General features: G+C 40.1%; 1 protein-coding gene across 1 annotated transcript in view; it reads left to right on the top strand.

The window, feature by feature from the left end:
- The window catches only part of LOC117207586 (neuroendocrine convertase 2-like), a 38,563-nt gene that overhangs the window by 13,532 nt on the left and 6,509 nt on the right, over window positions 1-18,522 (top strand). The window contains 5 exon segments of the mRNA XM_033447944.1: window positions 2,445-2,482; window positions 5,348-5,424; window positions 8,434-8,698; window positions 13,278-13,490; window positions 17,849-17,949. Coding sequence (XP_033303835.1) covers window positions 2,445-2,482; window positions 5,348-5,424; window positions 8,434-8,698; window positions 13,278-13,490; window positions 17,849-17,949 — 694 coding nt within the window.

The raw sequence follows: 18,522 nt of genomic DNA, 5'->3' as shown, positions 1-18,522 counted from the left end.
CATAATTTTGCCCGTGGCATCTGGAAATCTCATTAACAGAAAACGTTTTAACTTAAATTACGCCACGCATGAATGTCTTGTATTCCCGAGGTTGGTTGTATTAATTGCACGTCGACTAGCATTACTAGGTAATCAGTTACTGGTGCTATCGCGACATAGCTTCATTAATTATCGTTATACATTGTTTCCTCGTATACTCTAATATTCGTTTCTAATCTTTTGTGGAAAATAGCTTTCACTGGTATCGTGCAGAATAGAAGATAACTGGGTAGTAAATCTTTTTTGTAAATTCTTCTAGTCTATTTCCATAAACGTGATAACAAGGATACAATGTAATCGCTTTAGCAACATGCATATTAATGTACGCGAACGAAACACGAAGAGAAACCTGTATTTGGACTTCGTGGATTGATTGAATCGTACGTATCGTACATTGTTTCATACAGAGACGAGGGATTTTCAGTGATAGCCGATAGCTAGTGGATCAAAATCGATGTAACAAACCCAGTTCTGTGATGATACATTCTGTGATGATCCTATCGCTCTGTTCGGTTATAAAATCACGAAACTCGACATCTCGTGGCTTTTTTATTCTCTTTACATTGCTGTAAACAATTTTTGGAAACCGATTCTCAACGAGTTATCGTTTTTGAATAAATAAGGATGGACCAGCTTGATATCCGATTGGATTCTGTGCAAAATATTTGTTACTCGGTATCGCAACAGTGCTCCACTCGCGAACATTGAACGAACAGATATGCGTTTCCATCGTTTGCCTATGGATTTTCGTTTTTTTTGTTACTTTTCAACGACTTCTTGCTTTCTTTTTTTTTTTATTTCCTTTTTTTAGTGTGGCTGTTATTGGATCATATATCGAAGTAGCTACGTTCAAATAAAAGTTGGATTTACACTGGCAGTTGATGTATGGACTGAACGTTCTAAAAATACAAACTTCGTTTCGTGGTAAATAACAATTTCGCCACATCGCTGTTCGTGATATAGCAATTGAGCCAGTCATAACTTCACTCATCGACTTCTATGATAATAATGCATTTGCTGGTAGTCAGGAACTAAACTCACATAGTTAAACTAATGTCACAAAAAATAATTCATATCTTTGCTTATCGTCCAATGAAAATTAAACGATGCTATAAAAACATTTGTTATGACGTTCATAACTTCATGACTGAATTAGGTATGATTCTTTTACGATGTAATTAGACGTTAGAGTAGCAGAGAGAATATTTTATTTAAATGTTTCATAAGAATTGAATATATCTCGAAATTAGAAATGCTCGAGTATTTTGTTGCTTTTTCCGAAGAAAGAGGATTTTTCGCTATTAACGAAGAATTCCCATTCTGTAAATAGCAATCGATAGTTCCTGATAGAAAGGCGTGTAACTGATGGCCAATCTCGATCGTTTATTAAGTCCAGAGCCTCGATATCGTCTCTGTTAAACTGTAATCTGCGATATCTCGTGATACAGCTTGTTAAAGATTTTAGCCTTTTACGGCTTTACCTCGGTTCTATCGATTTCGCCCGACAGTCATCGTTCGGCAAACATAGCGATAATATCCCGCCGTTAGCGTTGTCGACCACGCAATATTACGAGTTTAACGCCGCACGAAACTCGTTGATACTTTAGATAAACAAATTGCTCCATTATTTGGTTGACTTTGATCATTTCGCTCTAATCTTCCGGTAATCTGTTCGAATAAAGTGAATTGTATAATATTCGGCGAATAAAGCATTGTTTCGTGGATTTAGAAGATTAACGATCAGGAATTTCATCAATTCGCGAGTCAATAGTCGTAGAAACTCCAATTATATCTCGTGTATGTTAAATCTATGGTAGTTCATGAAACTTTTCGATACTTGAATATACACATTTTTCTACGAATATTTATATCATATGGATTACGCGAAAAATTTGGAAATTCGATTAGCAACGTATCGAGACTCGACTACGATGAAAGTATCGGTAAAATACGAAGCAATCTGAATGGTTCACGATGATGTATTAATTATGTTTTATTTTATTTTAATTGTATTTTATATTTTATTTTATTATTTTAAGTTATATTAATTAATAAGTTTTAACGTTCAGCGGAAACAGCTTTAATCCCGCGTTATAAGACTATGGAATACTAACTCCGCGTTATAAGACTTTAAAGTATTTCGGTCTTTCCCATCAAACGTGATATGTAAATATCTAACGTTGGAGAATACGCTGATGAAATCATAAAGTAAAAGGTCAGTCGTGTCGCAAGAGAAGCTTCATCTTTACACGGGACTCGGGCTTAAAGCTCTCTTCGAATGATTAGCCCGCGGAAACTTTTAATGGACTTGGCGTAATCTTCAAGTATCTCTAGTGTTTCCATTCCTTGGTCTACCGGATTACGTATTCTATTTTGAAAACGTCGGTTCTTTATTTTTGTTCCAGGGGTCGACTACATGCATCCGGATCTAAAATACAACTACGTAAGTACGATCACTATACGCAAAAGAAGAAAGTATGGTGATTATTATACGTAACCGTGGTTCAAGCGAATACTCCGAACACATATTGTAGAAATTCGTTATAAAGTCGATGTCTGAAAGGTTGAAAAATTGCGTGGGAGATCATTCTGTTTACCTTCCTTTCAACGCGTTTGCTGCCACATCTCGGTGGCGTTCTATTGTAACCGCAACACATTCATAAGGTACATTAGCATATACTGAATCGCACGCGTTGAAATTCAAATCGAGTTCGTAACCATTTTATCACGACGAACGGGCGACGATAAAAATCCGCGGAGCGTCCATTTTGTGGCAGTCGTCGCACTGATGTCCTACCCAGGATCTACTCGAGCAGACGGCCATTGTTCCCCGGTATAACGTCGTTAATCAACGCGACGAGGTGTCTTTACCAGCGGTCTTTGTCCTGGGAAATGAAACCCGACCCAATGGAAAATCACAGGGAAACGTATCGCACGGCTTGGATAACGCACCTTCAGATCTATCAGGGACAATTACGAACGTTTAGAACGTTTTCATTTTTCGGCTGTTGCGATTTGTTAGTTAAAATGCAATTATTACTACGGCGATATATTACAACTGACGAGAGAATATCAACTTCTATCGTTTTAACGAGTGGAAATTCTATCCTCGTAGAAAGCTAGAGCCGCTGAATCTTCAACGTACGCGATATATTTCATCGTTTGCCACGCCATGTAATGACGAATGTTAATCTGTTTTCAAATGTAGATCGTTTGGAAAATATTCGCAACGAAATCTGACGAAATTGCTCGGCTGGACTGAAATATCCTTCTGATTCCAACAACTTTGTCTTATTACGAGGCATTTACAAAAATCTTGAAAGCATCGGTAGCGAGCATATTTGCTGACGAGTACGCGCCTCTAGAAAAACGTCGTTGCCTTGCAAGTTGAAAGATCGTCCGTCGAAGGCGACGACGTACGTGTTACGGAGAATAAACGAAGACAGAGGAGGGACATAATTTCCATTATTCGCGAAAGAACAGTCTGTTTTACGAGCTGTCTTGGCCACGAGTTTCCGAGTGCAGAAGTCTCTGGTACGTTCGATTCAGATCACGTAGCTTAGCTAGCTCCTCGAGATCTACTCGATGTCTTGCAGGAACAAGAAAGTCAGCGCGTTAAAAGCGGTTAGTTAAAGAGGACGATAACGTGTGTCGAATGATGCTGAAGGAGAAGTTGAAGAATTCACGCTCGGAAATTACAGCAAATACTTGGCAGATGTACTTTGGATAACAGCGACGTAGAATTATTTTGTTTCGCGGCGACGACGAGCGCTCAACCTATGTGCTGGGATGTCGAGTTGATGTCGAATGTAGTTAAAGCAAACAGTCAGTGGAAACGTTTCATGAATAAAAACAGCAGAGATGTCGTGAACACGTGAAGGGGGAAAAGATAATAAATGGGTGAAGTTTCTCAGGGTTTTTCCAAAGATCGGAGGCTGAAAGGCGGACAGACAATGCAACACCCACGTGTCACAGAGGCTCGTTGTCAACTTTATGAGGGAGGAGACAATAAGGGGAGAAAGTTGGCTGGACGTTAAATGACAAAGGATGGAATTTTCCAGCATAAAAACCGGCAAACTAATTACTATTTCATCCTGATACAATGTTCACCGCGTCGTTCAACGTCGTCGAGGGATAAATTCGCAGATAAGAAAGAAGGAATTCGATGGAGCGAATTTAATAAAGTTTGGTCGAGTGCTTTTTATGACAGGAACGACAATGAATTTGTCAGTGTTAAGTTGGGCCATTATACTAAAACATCTAAAGATTCTGGAATTTTTATCAATGTCATTCAATTAGAGGGTAAAAAATGAGGTGATATGGACGTGAAACGGGAGGAGAAACATGGGAGGGGATTGGGAAGAACGAAGGGATGAACCGAAGGGGCAGTTTTCAAGACGAAGATTAATAGTCGAGCGATACGTCTGTGGATACGAGGAATTTATGGGGTGTAAAATTAATAGGGAAGAATTCCTATGCTGCGCAAATTATGTCGCTGGGTTCTGTGTTCGATTAATTAATGAAGCCAACAAGTCTAGTCATTTTTGTCGGAGATTTATTCTGATTTATCGTTGTACAAATTTGCGAGATATTTTATGCGCGAAAAATTCCCTTGACAACGTGATATTTATGAAGAGCAACGAGGAGATTACCCATGAAATATTAGTAATATTTTTGTCATGACAGAAGTGGCATGAGCTTGCAAGAGCCGTGTAAAAGGAAAAGCTGACACGAAGAACATTGTAATGACAATGTTGAGAGAACTACCGCTTATCAACCTGGAGAACAAGAATTCGATTCTCAGTCGGATAAAATAAAATAATGTCATGATCTGATCGACAACATGGATGACAGTAAGAAAAGGATAATTCCCAGTCGATAACACCAGAATGTAATTTTTAGAATGCGCAGTAAGTAAATAGAAATAACAAATAGAAATTACAAAGATGAAACTTTCAGCAGTGCGGTCACATAAAAGTTACGTTACGAAAGAACAAATAAGCGTATTTCCTTCACCTTCTCATCCATTGGAAAAGCTCCAGGAAACTTTCATCTTAAAGAATATCGCTACTCAGACCAATATCGATTCCCCGGCGTGTTATACTTACCAATCGAATTGCTGTCGTAACGTATTTTTATTTCATTTTCTTAAAATGAGAAAAAAGAATTGGCGTGGGCTGGAAATCCGTAGGTTGTCGATCTTCTATCAATTTTAAATTCCTAGAATTCTCCTTGTAATCAGGAAATAGGATACCATTTTCGTTGGAAGATTCAACGAAACTAAAGAAAAATCCTTCGTATGTTTTAGAACGCCAAAGCTTCTTACGACTTCAGCAGTAACGATCCTTATCCGTATCCACGATATACCGACGATTGGTTCAATAGGTGAGTAAAATGATACAAAATCCGTATTACCGTGAAGCTGCAATCTACAGAGTGGAATTTTAACGAAGTTTACAGGATTAAATATTTCCTATATAAGGTACAACCGGCTATTTTTACTAACAAGATTAGAAAGGGCTTGGCCTTGGTTAATAATAACTTGAGAGAAACGCGAAAGCTCGGCACGATCGCGTAATTAATGATTACCGGATAGCAATTAGCGTGGACGCTGGGGTAGATGGTTATTAACGTTGGGAAATTGTTTCGAGTTTTTATTTCAACTCTATGTTGTTTTTCCACGGTGATCGAAGGTGACACTGGTCACCGAGAAGAAGGCAAGGAACAGGATATCGATGTTGCAGCCGGGACAAATCGATGAAACTTTTTATTCGATACCGAGAAATGGACTTTTCAGTTAGCGAATCGAAAAGAACGGCCCTTTCTTCGGTTTTACATTTAAAGTCGATAGGAGGATCCGATGAAACGGTGGAAAGAAACTGATCGCGTAGCTTGACGCAAAAACCTCCTACATCACGACGAGGGAGACTAATGTATTTCTTTTCCAATTCCACTGTTTATTTTAATTTCACTTGGAGAATTATTCTCCATAATTCCCATAGCACAGCTGTCGAGCGGTCGTATCTCTTACGTAAAAATGTTTCCATGAACCCATCATTTATTTCCCGCGATGGCTTACGCAATCTTTTTCCAGCAATTTCTGCGAGTTCCTGCCGTTGACAAGAGCTTTCTACCTCGAATAAATACCGTGAAAAGCCTAAAACGACGAGCGAACGGTTCTACTCAAAGCGTTTCTCGCCCAGCGTTCTTATAAAGTATCTCAGTAAGGGAATTTATCATACGAGTTGCCTATTTTCCATCGGTACTCGTCCTTCGAGATGAAACATTTTTCGTTTCTCAAATATCTCTCTGTCGAATCTTTCCCCTTTAACCTTTCCGCTTTGCATGTTTCGACGGAGAAACATGGATCTCTGTTGGAACAAGTTCATCAAGAAAGAACTTCTAGACAATCGTCCACAACTCTATTAATGATTCACTGAATTTCCCAACGGAGCGAAGAATTTAACGAATCACGCTTCGTTTCGTATATTCAGCGAGCGTATCTATAATTCGATTCTTCGTTTAATCGAAGGAAACGAGTTTATTCAGCGAATAAACGAGGAATTGATTAAAACGCTTTCTGCACCATCTCTACGAGGAATTTGTCAATCCGATGTGGCATTACACCATGACCCCGTCTTAACGTAATTCATCGTTCTTACTCTGTGTATGTGTGTGTGTGTGAAAAGCTTGATGGAAAATGAGACGGGCGTTTCACGGTGATCGCCTCGATTTGGACGTTGATACGTCTGCGACAAAGTCGTTCATATCCTCTTTATGACGTGCACTACTCGATTTTATTGGCTCAATCAGAACGCTGTAATAAAGCTGGACTCTAAAGCTTTCAGGAACGTGACGAAAGAGAATCGAGTGGGCGTGATAAAGCGAACGATAAAATTCGTTGGAACGTTTGCGTCGCGACTTGGACTCGAGAATCGCGAGATTCCACGTCTTTCCCAATATCTCCGCTGTATCGTGGTACACGCGAAGCTTTCAGCAGTTCGCTTTCTGTCTTCTGAACGCTTCGTTTGCGCCTCCACTTGCTCAATGCAATATCGTGTCGCATGCTTTATCCGTTTATCGTCAGCGAAACTGATAGTCACGCGGTATTGCTTTGAGGAGTATTTGATCAGACGTTTGGTAGTTCCGCCCGCGTTCACGATAGATGGACTTTTAGAAGAGAAAATCAAAGATGGAATGTAAGTTAAGGAAGGTGCATCCTCAAAATTTTTGAGAAGACAAGCCTGATAAAATTTTGAATGTCATCGAACTTCTAACGAACGCTGTCTGTTCTCTGTAATTATTATTAATTATTAATTGGAATTTTGCTTGATTAATTTCTATGATAAATAGCCGTGTCTCGGTTTCCCCGCTTTTTAGTTCAGTCGCACGGTATATTCAAAGATCGTCGTGACTTGCTGTTCCACTCGTCCTTTCGTTAATTACTTTGGGTGTAATTTAACCCGCTTGGCCGAGATTTAATGGCGAAGACGTCACACGACAAATGATCGTTTAACCATTGAGATGGGAATTAATTTGATTCGAATGAATATCGCTCTATAGCTCGAATCGAAGGGATACCATGTAATAGGGAATATTCATTTAATTTTGTTTTAATTAGAAAATACAAAGGTTATAAACGCCAGCAGCATGTTATCACAGGCAATTGTAGATCGTCTTGGCTACGGATTGTATAATAAAATCGTATTTGTCGTGGCCCATTTGCGGTACCTCTGGTACCAGATGCGCTTGTTCAGTTCGCAGCTGTTTCAACCTGACGTACACAGCAATAAAGGCAGCTTATTAAGCGGTAAACGTTCTTGGTAATTTTCCAACGGCAAATTTGCCGCAATAAAATTTTCATTAAACGTTCTTTCAGGTATCGACTATGGCGTTCCTTTGACTGTTCTTGAGTTCGCGACGCGAGTACGCTTGTGACGCGATCGCTCATAAATTCTCATTTAAGAGGATTGTATCCGTTTCGTGGCGATACGTTATTCGTGATTGCGATGAACCAACGGGGAAAGAACTTTTCAAATCTCGTGCATCGTTTGTTTTCATTTCACCCGTCTTGTTTCTTTACGAATTTATTGCCTTCAGCGTTGCACAAGCAACGAATAACCGAAGGAGGACTACCGTGTAGACGATTCGAAGGAGGAAAACGATAGTTCGTTTTTCCCTCTATGAAATTCCTCGCTCTAACGTTTCTACGAACTCTGATAACCCAGATCCACGAACTAATCGAGTCTCTTCAATTCGATTTACACGCTCTAATCGCTGCTAATCATCCGATAATCGACACCCAGATTCCCAGCACGGAGAGTCTGTAGTAAAAACATTTTCCCTGTCACGCAGACACGGCGGGTCTAATTAAGGTGTTATTTTTCTTGAAAGCCACGGAACCAGATGCGCCGGCGAGGTGGCAGCAGCCCGGGACAACGGCGTCTGCGGCGTGGGCGTAGCTTACGACTCGAAAGTCGCTGGGATCCGAATGTTGGATCAGCCTTACATGACCGACCTGATCGAAGCTAACAGCATGGGACACGAACCTGACCTCATAGACATTTATAGCGCCTCTTGGGGACCGACGGACGACGGAAAGACCGTGGACGGGCCGCGAAATGCGACGATGAGGGCCATCGTGCGTGGCGTTAACGAGGTGCGTATTAGTATCACGTTTTTTACCCTCTTCTACATCACCCATAGGATCTTCTTAACGTCCTGAGAGAGACAGAGAGAGAGAGAGAGAGAGAGAGGGAGGGAGAGAGGGATTAACCCCCGTACCTTGAAACTTGCTCGATTATTTATCGCTACCTTCCAAACTCTGTAACCGTAGAACATAGAGAAATATGGAAAAGTTTCTGGTTCGATAAATCTGTCATTTTATGTTGCAAAATCGGTGTCTAAAGGAATTTTAATCGTCGGAACACAGAGTGTAGAAGCAAGTAAAAGAAAGCAGTACAACGATAAATCGTGTCTGTTTTTAACTTTTACGTTCCTGCTGTGCAATCATCATGTGATTACATCGCTCATCGCTGTACGAATTCGCATCACCATGGAATATACAAATTTGCGTTATCGATGAGATTTTGGTAACGAACATCATTGGTAAAACCGTTTGGTATAACCGATGAAATTCTGTTCAAACATAATAAATTATCGATCTGCTCGATGTCGTTTTGACACGTTTACTGTTTGGTGTTGGTTTGAAGTTGCTTTTGGATTTCATTCTACGTTAAAACCGTGGTGACCTTTACGCGAGCCATCACCGTATAGCGTTCTGATTTCTCATGAGAGGGGACTTCAGCGCGCTCCATTTGAAACTTTTATGGAAACAGCGGAATGTAATTTTTACGTTGATAAACACACTGTGACAGCCGTTTCACCCACGATACGTGTCATCCATATTTCAGTAACGTATCGCGATTCAGGCAGGGCACAGAGGAACTTCCCCGTGAGGAACTTGCCGTGATTCGTTTCTACGATACGCAATCTGTTTCTGATATTGTATCTTGTGGGGACGAATGTTATCTAGTTGCTAGTTTCGAACACAAAACGTGACGTTGGCAAATGGTATTAAACTAGGATCGGTTTCCACGGTGAAGTTAATGTGTTTTGTTGTCGTTAGTTAACCAACTGAACTTTCTTTGTCGGCTGAATACGTTGAAAATCATGTTACAGTTACTTCGATTGCAACTGTTGTAACGAAGGTAGAACTTTTAGTTTGTGTACGAAAATTGTGATATTTCATTTGCAATTTATTTTTCAGTCAATTCGCGTTGTTAAATTTTATTGAATTTCCACTGTATTTACGAAAAGGAATTTAAAAAATCGATTCAATTTAATCCGTTGCTATTTTTTGGTGTCGAAAGTTGCGATATTTCATTTGCAATTTATTTTTCAGTCAATTCGCGTTATTAAATTTTATTGAACTTCCATTGCATTTACGAAAGGGATTTTCAAAATCCCTGCATTTTTCAAAAATCGATTCAATTTAACCCGTTGCTATTTTTTAGTGTCGAAAGTTGCGATATTTCATTTGCAATTTATTTTTCAGTCAATTCGCGTTATTAAATTTTATTGAACTTCCATTGTATTTACGAAAAGGAATTTCAAAAATCGATTCAATTTAATCCGTTGCTATTTTTTGGTGTCGAAAGTTGCGATATTTCATTTGCGATTTATTTTTCAGTCAATTCGCGTTGTTAAATTTTATTGAACTTCCACTGTATTTACGAAAAGAAATTTCAAAAATCAATTTAATTCTTTATTACTTTTTCTCCCATCTACAATTTTATGAAATTTTATGAAATTGAATCTTCTTTTCCATCACTGTACGATGAAACGTTTCGCTCGAATTATAGGAACTTTTTTTCTACTTCTGATCTGTGTAACAAGCTTTTACGATGCATCTGCCGTTCCAACATATTTTTTTGTAAATTGATGAAACAATAACACGCTTTATTAATATTTTCAATAATGTTGCATCGCACTCAACTTTTATTTTATATTATTTCTGCTTAATCTGATTTAACTCTCGCACAGTGAATATTTTATTTCACCGAATAAAGAGAAGAGTCGATTGAAAAAGCTTTTATCTCTGTACAATAAATAATTGTACTTATAAAAACAGAGACAAGAGATAAAATCATTCATATAGTTGGACAGAACAATAGTACAGGAAAGTGTAACTTGGAAAGTAATAAACGTGAAATATCTGCATGAATCGAAATTGATTCAGCCACACGGCTTAAAGTGCCTAATAGATTTACTCTGGAATTCTAGTAATCTTTTGCGGGCAAAACTCGAAGGACTAAGTTCAACCTTTAGTGCTTCTCCATTTTACAAGTATATATGACGTAAGTTTAAGCTATGGTTTATGTAATTTACGCAAGCCATAGTATTTACGAGACTTTTCTACGACGTTTCTTATTTAACGATAATTCCACCGTGAAATTTGTTCTCGCAAAGAATATGTGTCTTCCTTTTATCAAAGTTGCTTCCTCTGTAGTTCGAATCACGTACTCCAGCGGCACATACGGCAATTTCCAGGATACGCGTATACCGTGTTCGCAGAGATTTCCGTGTTTTCGCTAAAAACGTTACGACATTTCAGCTTTCATATTTTCCTTGATATTTTTTTGATGCTTAGCATTTCCACCCTCTGTCGCTATTTATATTTCCCACGTTTAATTTACTTATCATGCTTTCCTCTGTTCACTCTCCTAACAATATTATACGACGATTTAATTGCATAATTTTTATCGTTGCTCGGTCTGTCGCAATTTTCAATATTTCACGAGTTATAATAAGTTTGAACGCTGTTCGTATGCAACTTCTACCGAAGTTTCTTTTAATTATCAAATCTTTCTCTCTCTCTCTCTCTTCGTCTTCCGTCTTCAACCGAGAGAATTTGTTTTTCCATGGGAAGAAAGGTCAAGAGGTAATAAAGTTAATTCGCCAACTTCGTCTTTGCAGAAACGGTGTCCTAATTAACTTTGTAATTGCGCCGTGAATTTCTGACGGTCGTCACGTCAACGGAAGTCGCTCAACGGTGCTTTCAAGCCGTCTGTAAACAAAGTATCCTTCGACTCCATCGATCGTTCTGCGTGAAAGCTCATGAATACATCCTTTGGTTCGCTACTATTCGTCAGAGTTTCGCGTATAGCGTGAATAAGATCGAGTAATTAAAGTCTTCCTCGACAGAACGTACTCGCGACGTGCCCATCTTTTTCACGACTTCTTTATCAAGATCATCGTCCTATTTTAAATTTTTTATCGTGGGTAGCATACAGGATAAAGGTAGAATTATTTATTTTACAAGCAAAGTTATCGAGATTCCAAAAGTTCCGAACGAACGTCGTGTTGTACACGTCGTAGATGGAATTGGATTTGTCAAGCATGTAATAAGTACGTGTTTCGAACTCTGAAGGGAGAACACGCAAGACGTGCTTCGATTTTTCCGAGAGAACCCGACCTGTTCGAGTTTCCGCAATTCCCATAAACCACGAACGAGTAGCCAATAATTGCTTCGAATCCAATCAGTGTCCACGTCATTGCGAACGAAAGCGTCGATAATTTTCATCGAAAAGACGGCGTAGTCGAGTAGACTTAATTACCGAGATAATGAAATCGATTCGCGTAAAAGCCACGGACGTAGCTTACGATCACTTTTCTCCATCACGATAATTCTAACTGTGTAATTTAGAGGCAAGGATTAGACAGATTCGAAGAAAAGCAGCTGCATTCGTATTTATTGCTGTCGATGGCTCGCGGCGATCATTAGATTTGGAATGTAATTACGAGAATCGGAACGAGATGTTCGAGGACTCGTTGGAAGCTGGAACGTCGATCGACGCGTAACTGTTTATCGTACTCGTAGCGTGAACGTGACTACTACTAATTAGCCGAGTAATTCATTTCGTCGAATCTCGTATGTTTATTTGCGTTGTGCTCGTCCCGTTGTTGCAAATTAGTTTGATCTCGTGTTTTCAAACTATGTCGAGGAAGCGTGTATTAAAAAGCACGCTCGTCGATTCTTAATTAATTTCCATCGAACTTTTCCAATTGCTCGGCAACTTCTATTTTCCAATTACACCGCCCTATGACGATCTTTCGCTGAGAACGACAGAAGCATCAATCGATAAGTGTCAAGATCCGCTCTGTTCACGGATATTTCAGGGACCACGTCTCCCGTTTCGGAATTTCCCCTTAACAACCAGTCGTCACACACTCGATTTGTGACAGGTTGTTACGCCGCGCTGCCGGCCAATTGGGAGCGGAAGTTCTTCGGGGACGTAGCTGTCGACCGAGAAATAAACTCCAAGTGTACGTGTTTCTGCGCTACGATCTTCCATCTTCGTTATATTTGACAAATACTTCTAAGAAGAAATACTACTGGTCTCTTAAATTCCAATAAATCGAGAAACTTCATCGTAGTTCTCGCGGAAATGGAACGTATGGCAATTTTACTTGCAAGATATTTGTCAAGCCCCAGACAGAAAAAAGAAGTATGAAACTAACTTTTATTCGCTGACTTTTTCGGTTAATTTTAAATGTAAAATGCCCTTGTCGTTAGAATTAAATTTAACCGCGTAACGAGGAGTAGTAGAGGCGAGTCATTATAATTTTGGCCAAAACAACTTGAGCGTAATTTAAATGAGAATTTAAATTGTCTACAAGTTAACAGAGATTTTACACGTTTAATGTTTGATAAATTGGATATACCTGGTTCACAGGGTCGAAGAGGATTAGGTAACATTTACGTGTGGGCTTCCGGTGACGGCGGTGAAGAGGACGACTGCAATTGCGATGGCTATGCAGCGAGTATGTGGACTATTAGTATTAACAGCGCCATCAACGACGGGCAAAACGCTCATTACGATGAGAGCTGTTCGAGTACTTTGGCCTCGACGTTCAGCAACGGCGCTAAGGATCCCAATATTGGAGTAGTAAGTGGCATGAAACGTACCACAGACTCTGCGAGCTTGCTCGAATTTTAGGGGATTTTTAATGGATTCGTGAGATTCGTGAGCTCTAACAATTTTATGGGATATACGTATAGAACTGGGGTATTTTATGGGAAATATGTATAGAACTGGCGGGGTATCTTATGGGAAATATGTGTAGAACTGGGATTACGGAGGGTCTTTAGACGACGTTAATGCCTCGAACTCTCCAAATATTTATGAATTTTGAAAGTCTTATAGACTTAGGATAAGAATCAGAGGATAAGACGAGAACTTTGAAGAGTTTCGAGGATTATCGGAATTCGATGATTCGTCGTAGAAAATTAGAAGATTCGACGTTTCTTTATATTCTTTCCTCGACGTTTAATATCCTTTTAAACAATTTAGCGGCGCGATTATTGTATAGAAAGTTTGTATTTATCCTTCGAAGTGTGTTAAACTTTCGATTAATTTTCGACAGTCTTTCTGTTATAAAGTTTCCTTAGAATCTTCGATATTTTTGCGAAGCGTTTGCAACGTGCCACCTCATCGTACACGAAGTTACAAGCCATGTTTGTGGAATTTGCTATTCGAGTTGCGGTCGAAGTCACGATAACGCAATTTCGCAAGTATCTGGAACACGGCGGAAAGAATTCCAGCTTCGCGGAGGAAATACGCGAGGACTCAAGTAAAAATAAGTTAATTTCGTGAACACGAGCCAAGAATCTTGCTGCTCTGCTGGTACGTGCGACTCGAACGAACCATGTTAACTTCTCGCTGACATTTCCCGCGTTTCTTTCGATATTTTCTTATCAAATATATCTTGCAATTTTCACACTTGGTTTATTATATTAATATGTTCCCTCGTGTAGTAAATGAACGCGCAAACGAACAAGACGAAACAGCGTTGAAAGTCGTGTCCACTGTACGAAGAAACAGTTACAGTGATTCTTATTTCTCGACGTAGCGCAACTTGCACCTACTTGGAAAATTGCTTTGTTACCGGATTGTTAGTTAATGACCAGACAAAGGTCACTCTCTAATTAGAGTGGATAACAGTGGCAGTTCGTGTTACCTCGGTGTCAGGTCACCCGATATATATGTCTGCGTCTTCCGATTGCACGAACCTTCCTTTCAGCGAATGATGCTGAGATTCAAAGAAGAAAAAAACGAAGAAGAAAGTCGACGAAAGCGGATCTTGGTCACAGCCGATTTTCTAAGAAATAGATAAATTGACTGAGGACGAATATCGTATTTCGGCTGCGAAATATCAACAACCATCGATGATCGTAATACGATCCTTCTTGTTCGTGCTCGCGAGATGGACGAAAAAAACGAACTGGCGAATTGAAAGAAGGAGCTGTTAAATTGGGATAAAGATCTAGGTAGGAAGTATAATATCGCATAGCGAGGTATAAAATGCCGTCGGGCAACGTGTAGGCGTGAGCACACACGAAGAGAAAGCTCGTCAATTTTTTACAGTTCACTCGGCGCACGATAAAGGGTATAAGTGATATCGTAAGAAGGCTCTCGTCGAAATTTTATTCCACGGCTCGACAAGACTGGTTCCTTTTACCTATCAAGTGGAAGGAAGTTAAGATAAGAAGTTTATGAATGTATGATAGCAGGATCAGAGGGAATTACCTGTTTCAACTCCTGTGCTGCATTTTTCCAGCGTTATTACGGTGCTTAACGTGGGCCACTTTTAACGCAGCAGTAGATCACGCTAGTCTAGGGAATTGAGGAGCATCCTGCTGAAATAATATGGGCGAAATGCTGGCTGGGGAAATAGAAGAACTCCCGGTTGCTCAGCAGGAGCGCCACGTATCCTCTGGTAAATAGAGGCGTCTTCGTTTAAAAAGCAGGAAAAATGTCGTTGGCGCGTAAAGGCCGTGCGAACGTTGAATTTAATTTCCTGTTAACTTCACGTGGATCTTCCTGTGTGGTAGATATCCATTTGAGAGAAAAATTATCACCAGTTGGCGACGAAAGTGTTTATCGCGAAGCGAGCACTGCATCTGAACGTGCTGTTTTACAGTTTTATCACTCGCTTCAGCGAACGAGGAATTGCTTATAAAACATATAAGAAAACGTGCAAGTTTTTCCATCGTCTATCTTAAAGTAAGAATTCTCGAAGCTAGTCCTAAGTGTATACACAATTTGAAAGTACTCTCCAGAGTAACTATCGTATAAAACTCCTAGATGGTTACCCACTTTCAGAGGCGAGGAACAGCAACGAGAAGAGGGAAGATGATCGCGAACTGGAATGAAATTTTGCCCCGGCACGGTCCTTATTATTCGTGCAGCAAAGACGAGATTAGATGGTTAGTCTGATGGTTAGTCGTGTCGAGACACTTTGCGCTCGTTCAATCTGAGATATCTTGCTTACGGGATGTTTGAAAATTATAGATCAACTTGGGCTTTGCGACTAGTTGACGTATTCTAGGAATTGGGACGAGAGAATAGGTATTCGATACGAGGACATGGACACACATTATCCTCCAGAGACGTTGGATCGATATGCGAAACAAGATGGAATATTAAACCATATCTTCGCCTTCCTGCACATGTCAGCTGAAAGAAAGGCTGTTGGCGGAAGCGTAACTCGCGAGAAGATCGTTTTCATCGCTAGGGATTAACGGGGGACGAGAGATTCCTGTTCTTAGCTCATGAAAGCTTTTCTGATTTGCTCGTAAACTTTATACCGCGGCTTTATGGACGCTCATCGTCGATAGATGCTCTGGTATGGAAGCTTCCTCGCGTGAAAAGAAGGATTGCCGCTGTTATTCGTGGTTCCTTTCTTTTATTGACTCAACGAGAACGATCCTCGTGAAAAGCAGTCAACCCGTAACAACAAGGCACGTAGAATGACAAAAGGAGCGAACAGGTGTGATTCGAGGATCCGAGCATATCGCTAAATCAAATGCAGAAATGTATCGATCGTTTGAATTTATGAAGCCGGAAAATCGAACGAGCTCGTCATTTCATAACGATGAAAAGCACGGAAAGAGGCAGAAGAAGTGAACAGATAAGAGTTAAATAAAAGATACTGTTTGATGTTGCCAACCACTTCATGAAGCACGCTCGAGAGAAATCGATATTTAAACACGAAAGTTAACGAAGGAAGTTTAGGCTGACGTGGTCGAGGACGAAACGCGAGTTCCACGATAACAAGACTCTGTTTTCGATAATCTTGTATAAACTGGTTGTTAACAACGTGTCACGTCGTTTCGTTCACAACACCCATATCAGCGGCGAGCATGTTCCTGAATAGATTTTGCCCTCGTTCCTGAACGTTTTTGCGCTCGATAGCCGGGACTTTATGGATGAACACGGTCCGCTCGGATTTCCTGCACTCTCTCTCTGTTCCACGAAAATTTCACGGTTGAGCGAGGGGGAAAATAAAGGAGAGAAAACGGGGGTGGACGTCCATGGCACGGATTACAAGGACCACTTTCAAATAAGATTTATTCCAATGCCGATCGTCTGCGTGCTAAGTGAAAGAAAGGGATTACTTTTTTATTTCGATCCAATCGATTCTTTTCGCATTTACTTTTTTCTTCTTCCCCTTCCAAATTGTATCGCTGTATTTTAAACAATTCACCGTAGCTCGCCAAGGTATTTCGCACGCTTGTAGAAACGTTTTATAAAAGTTCAGTTCTTACAAGAAATTGCCAGAACCGGCTGCACTATTAAGAAATGGTCGATTTTTGAATTACTTCACCACATAAGGACGTGCTTAGTCTTAAGCGGAGGTTCACTGAAACGATTACTGGCGGATATTTATAGCAACTTTATCGCATATATTTATAGAAACTTTCTCGATATACGCGGAACACGCGCGATTGCACTCGAGGAAATTACAACGTTTGGAAATAGAACGTTTAATTCCTTCTGTACGAATTGCTACGTTCAATCTTCTCGAACGATCCACGCTTTTTACGATCGTTTCAAGTCGAAACTATTCCCATATAATGGCAGTGTACGATACTCGGATTAGCTCGTACGCGATTCAACGTTCTCATGTGCTTCCGTCTCGCTTGGAAACGCGAAAATATTACGCTGCATTGCGAACAACGGACCGAGCGTCGAGAAGAAAACCCGCTAAAAGAGCATTCAAAATTCCGTCACTTAAAATCTTCCGGGTAACAGGCGCATGACAAACTACCTACGTGAATACAGAGGACGCTTTGAAAACGTAATTACAATTAAAACGTGCTGTAGGGTCATTAAAATGCAAATAACAGTTAAAGTACGTTCTAATTTCAGCCGGTAAATGAGAAAAAGAGAGAGAGAAAGAGACAGCGGTTACTGACTTGCAATTGCATTTAGACGATATATTTTCCTTTTCTTTTTTCCAGGCCACCACTGACCTTTACGGTAAATGCACGACGACGCACAGCGGAACCTCAGCCGCTGCACCCGAGGCTGCGGGAGTGTTTGCACTTGCCCTCGAAGCCAAGTAAGTGCGCCAGTCAATTTTAATATTATGTCGAAGAATTCTTTGATCTCCTCTCGCCACAGATTGTCCTGTGTATTATATATTCTTACAGTGATATGATAGGGTGGTTGGTAATTGGTGGTACAAGCGGAAAGGGGGTGATTCTACGCGAAAAAAGAATTAAATTTTTCCATCGAGACAACGATCTACAGTAAGATCCGTTATAAGGTACCGCACGCGTACCGAGCGAAAATTCAAAGACGATTTTCTCGAAAACAAAGCCTCAAACGAAAAATTGTTATTCTATATTTTCGACTTCTTTTTTCGCGTAGAATCACCCCCTTTCCGCTTGTACCACCAGTTACCAACCACCCTGTATATTCTTACGTATCTTACAGAGCTTGCAACAAGGTTGCAACTAGTACAACCAGATAACTTGCTTTTAATCGGAAGGAAATTCGTTCATTAGCAATCGTGTGATGTAAGTTTTGAAATACGCATATACATTGCTGTTGGAAATTAGTCGCACACTTTTTCCTTATCTTTGATATTAAGTAATTCAGTCAGAAAATTACGAATAAAAGAACCTGCAAT

The sequence above is a fragment of the Bombus bifarius genome, unplaced genomic scaffold (assembly GCF_011952205.1).
Source record: "Bombus bifarius isolate JDL3187 unplaced genomic scaffold, Bbif_JDL3187 scf7180000008039, whole genome shotgun sequence".
NCBI classification, from domain to species: Eukaryota; Metazoa; Arthropoda; class Insecta; order Hymenoptera; family Apidae; genus Bombus; species Bombus bifarius.
This window is presented reverse-complemented; position numbering and strand designations above follow the sequence as displayed.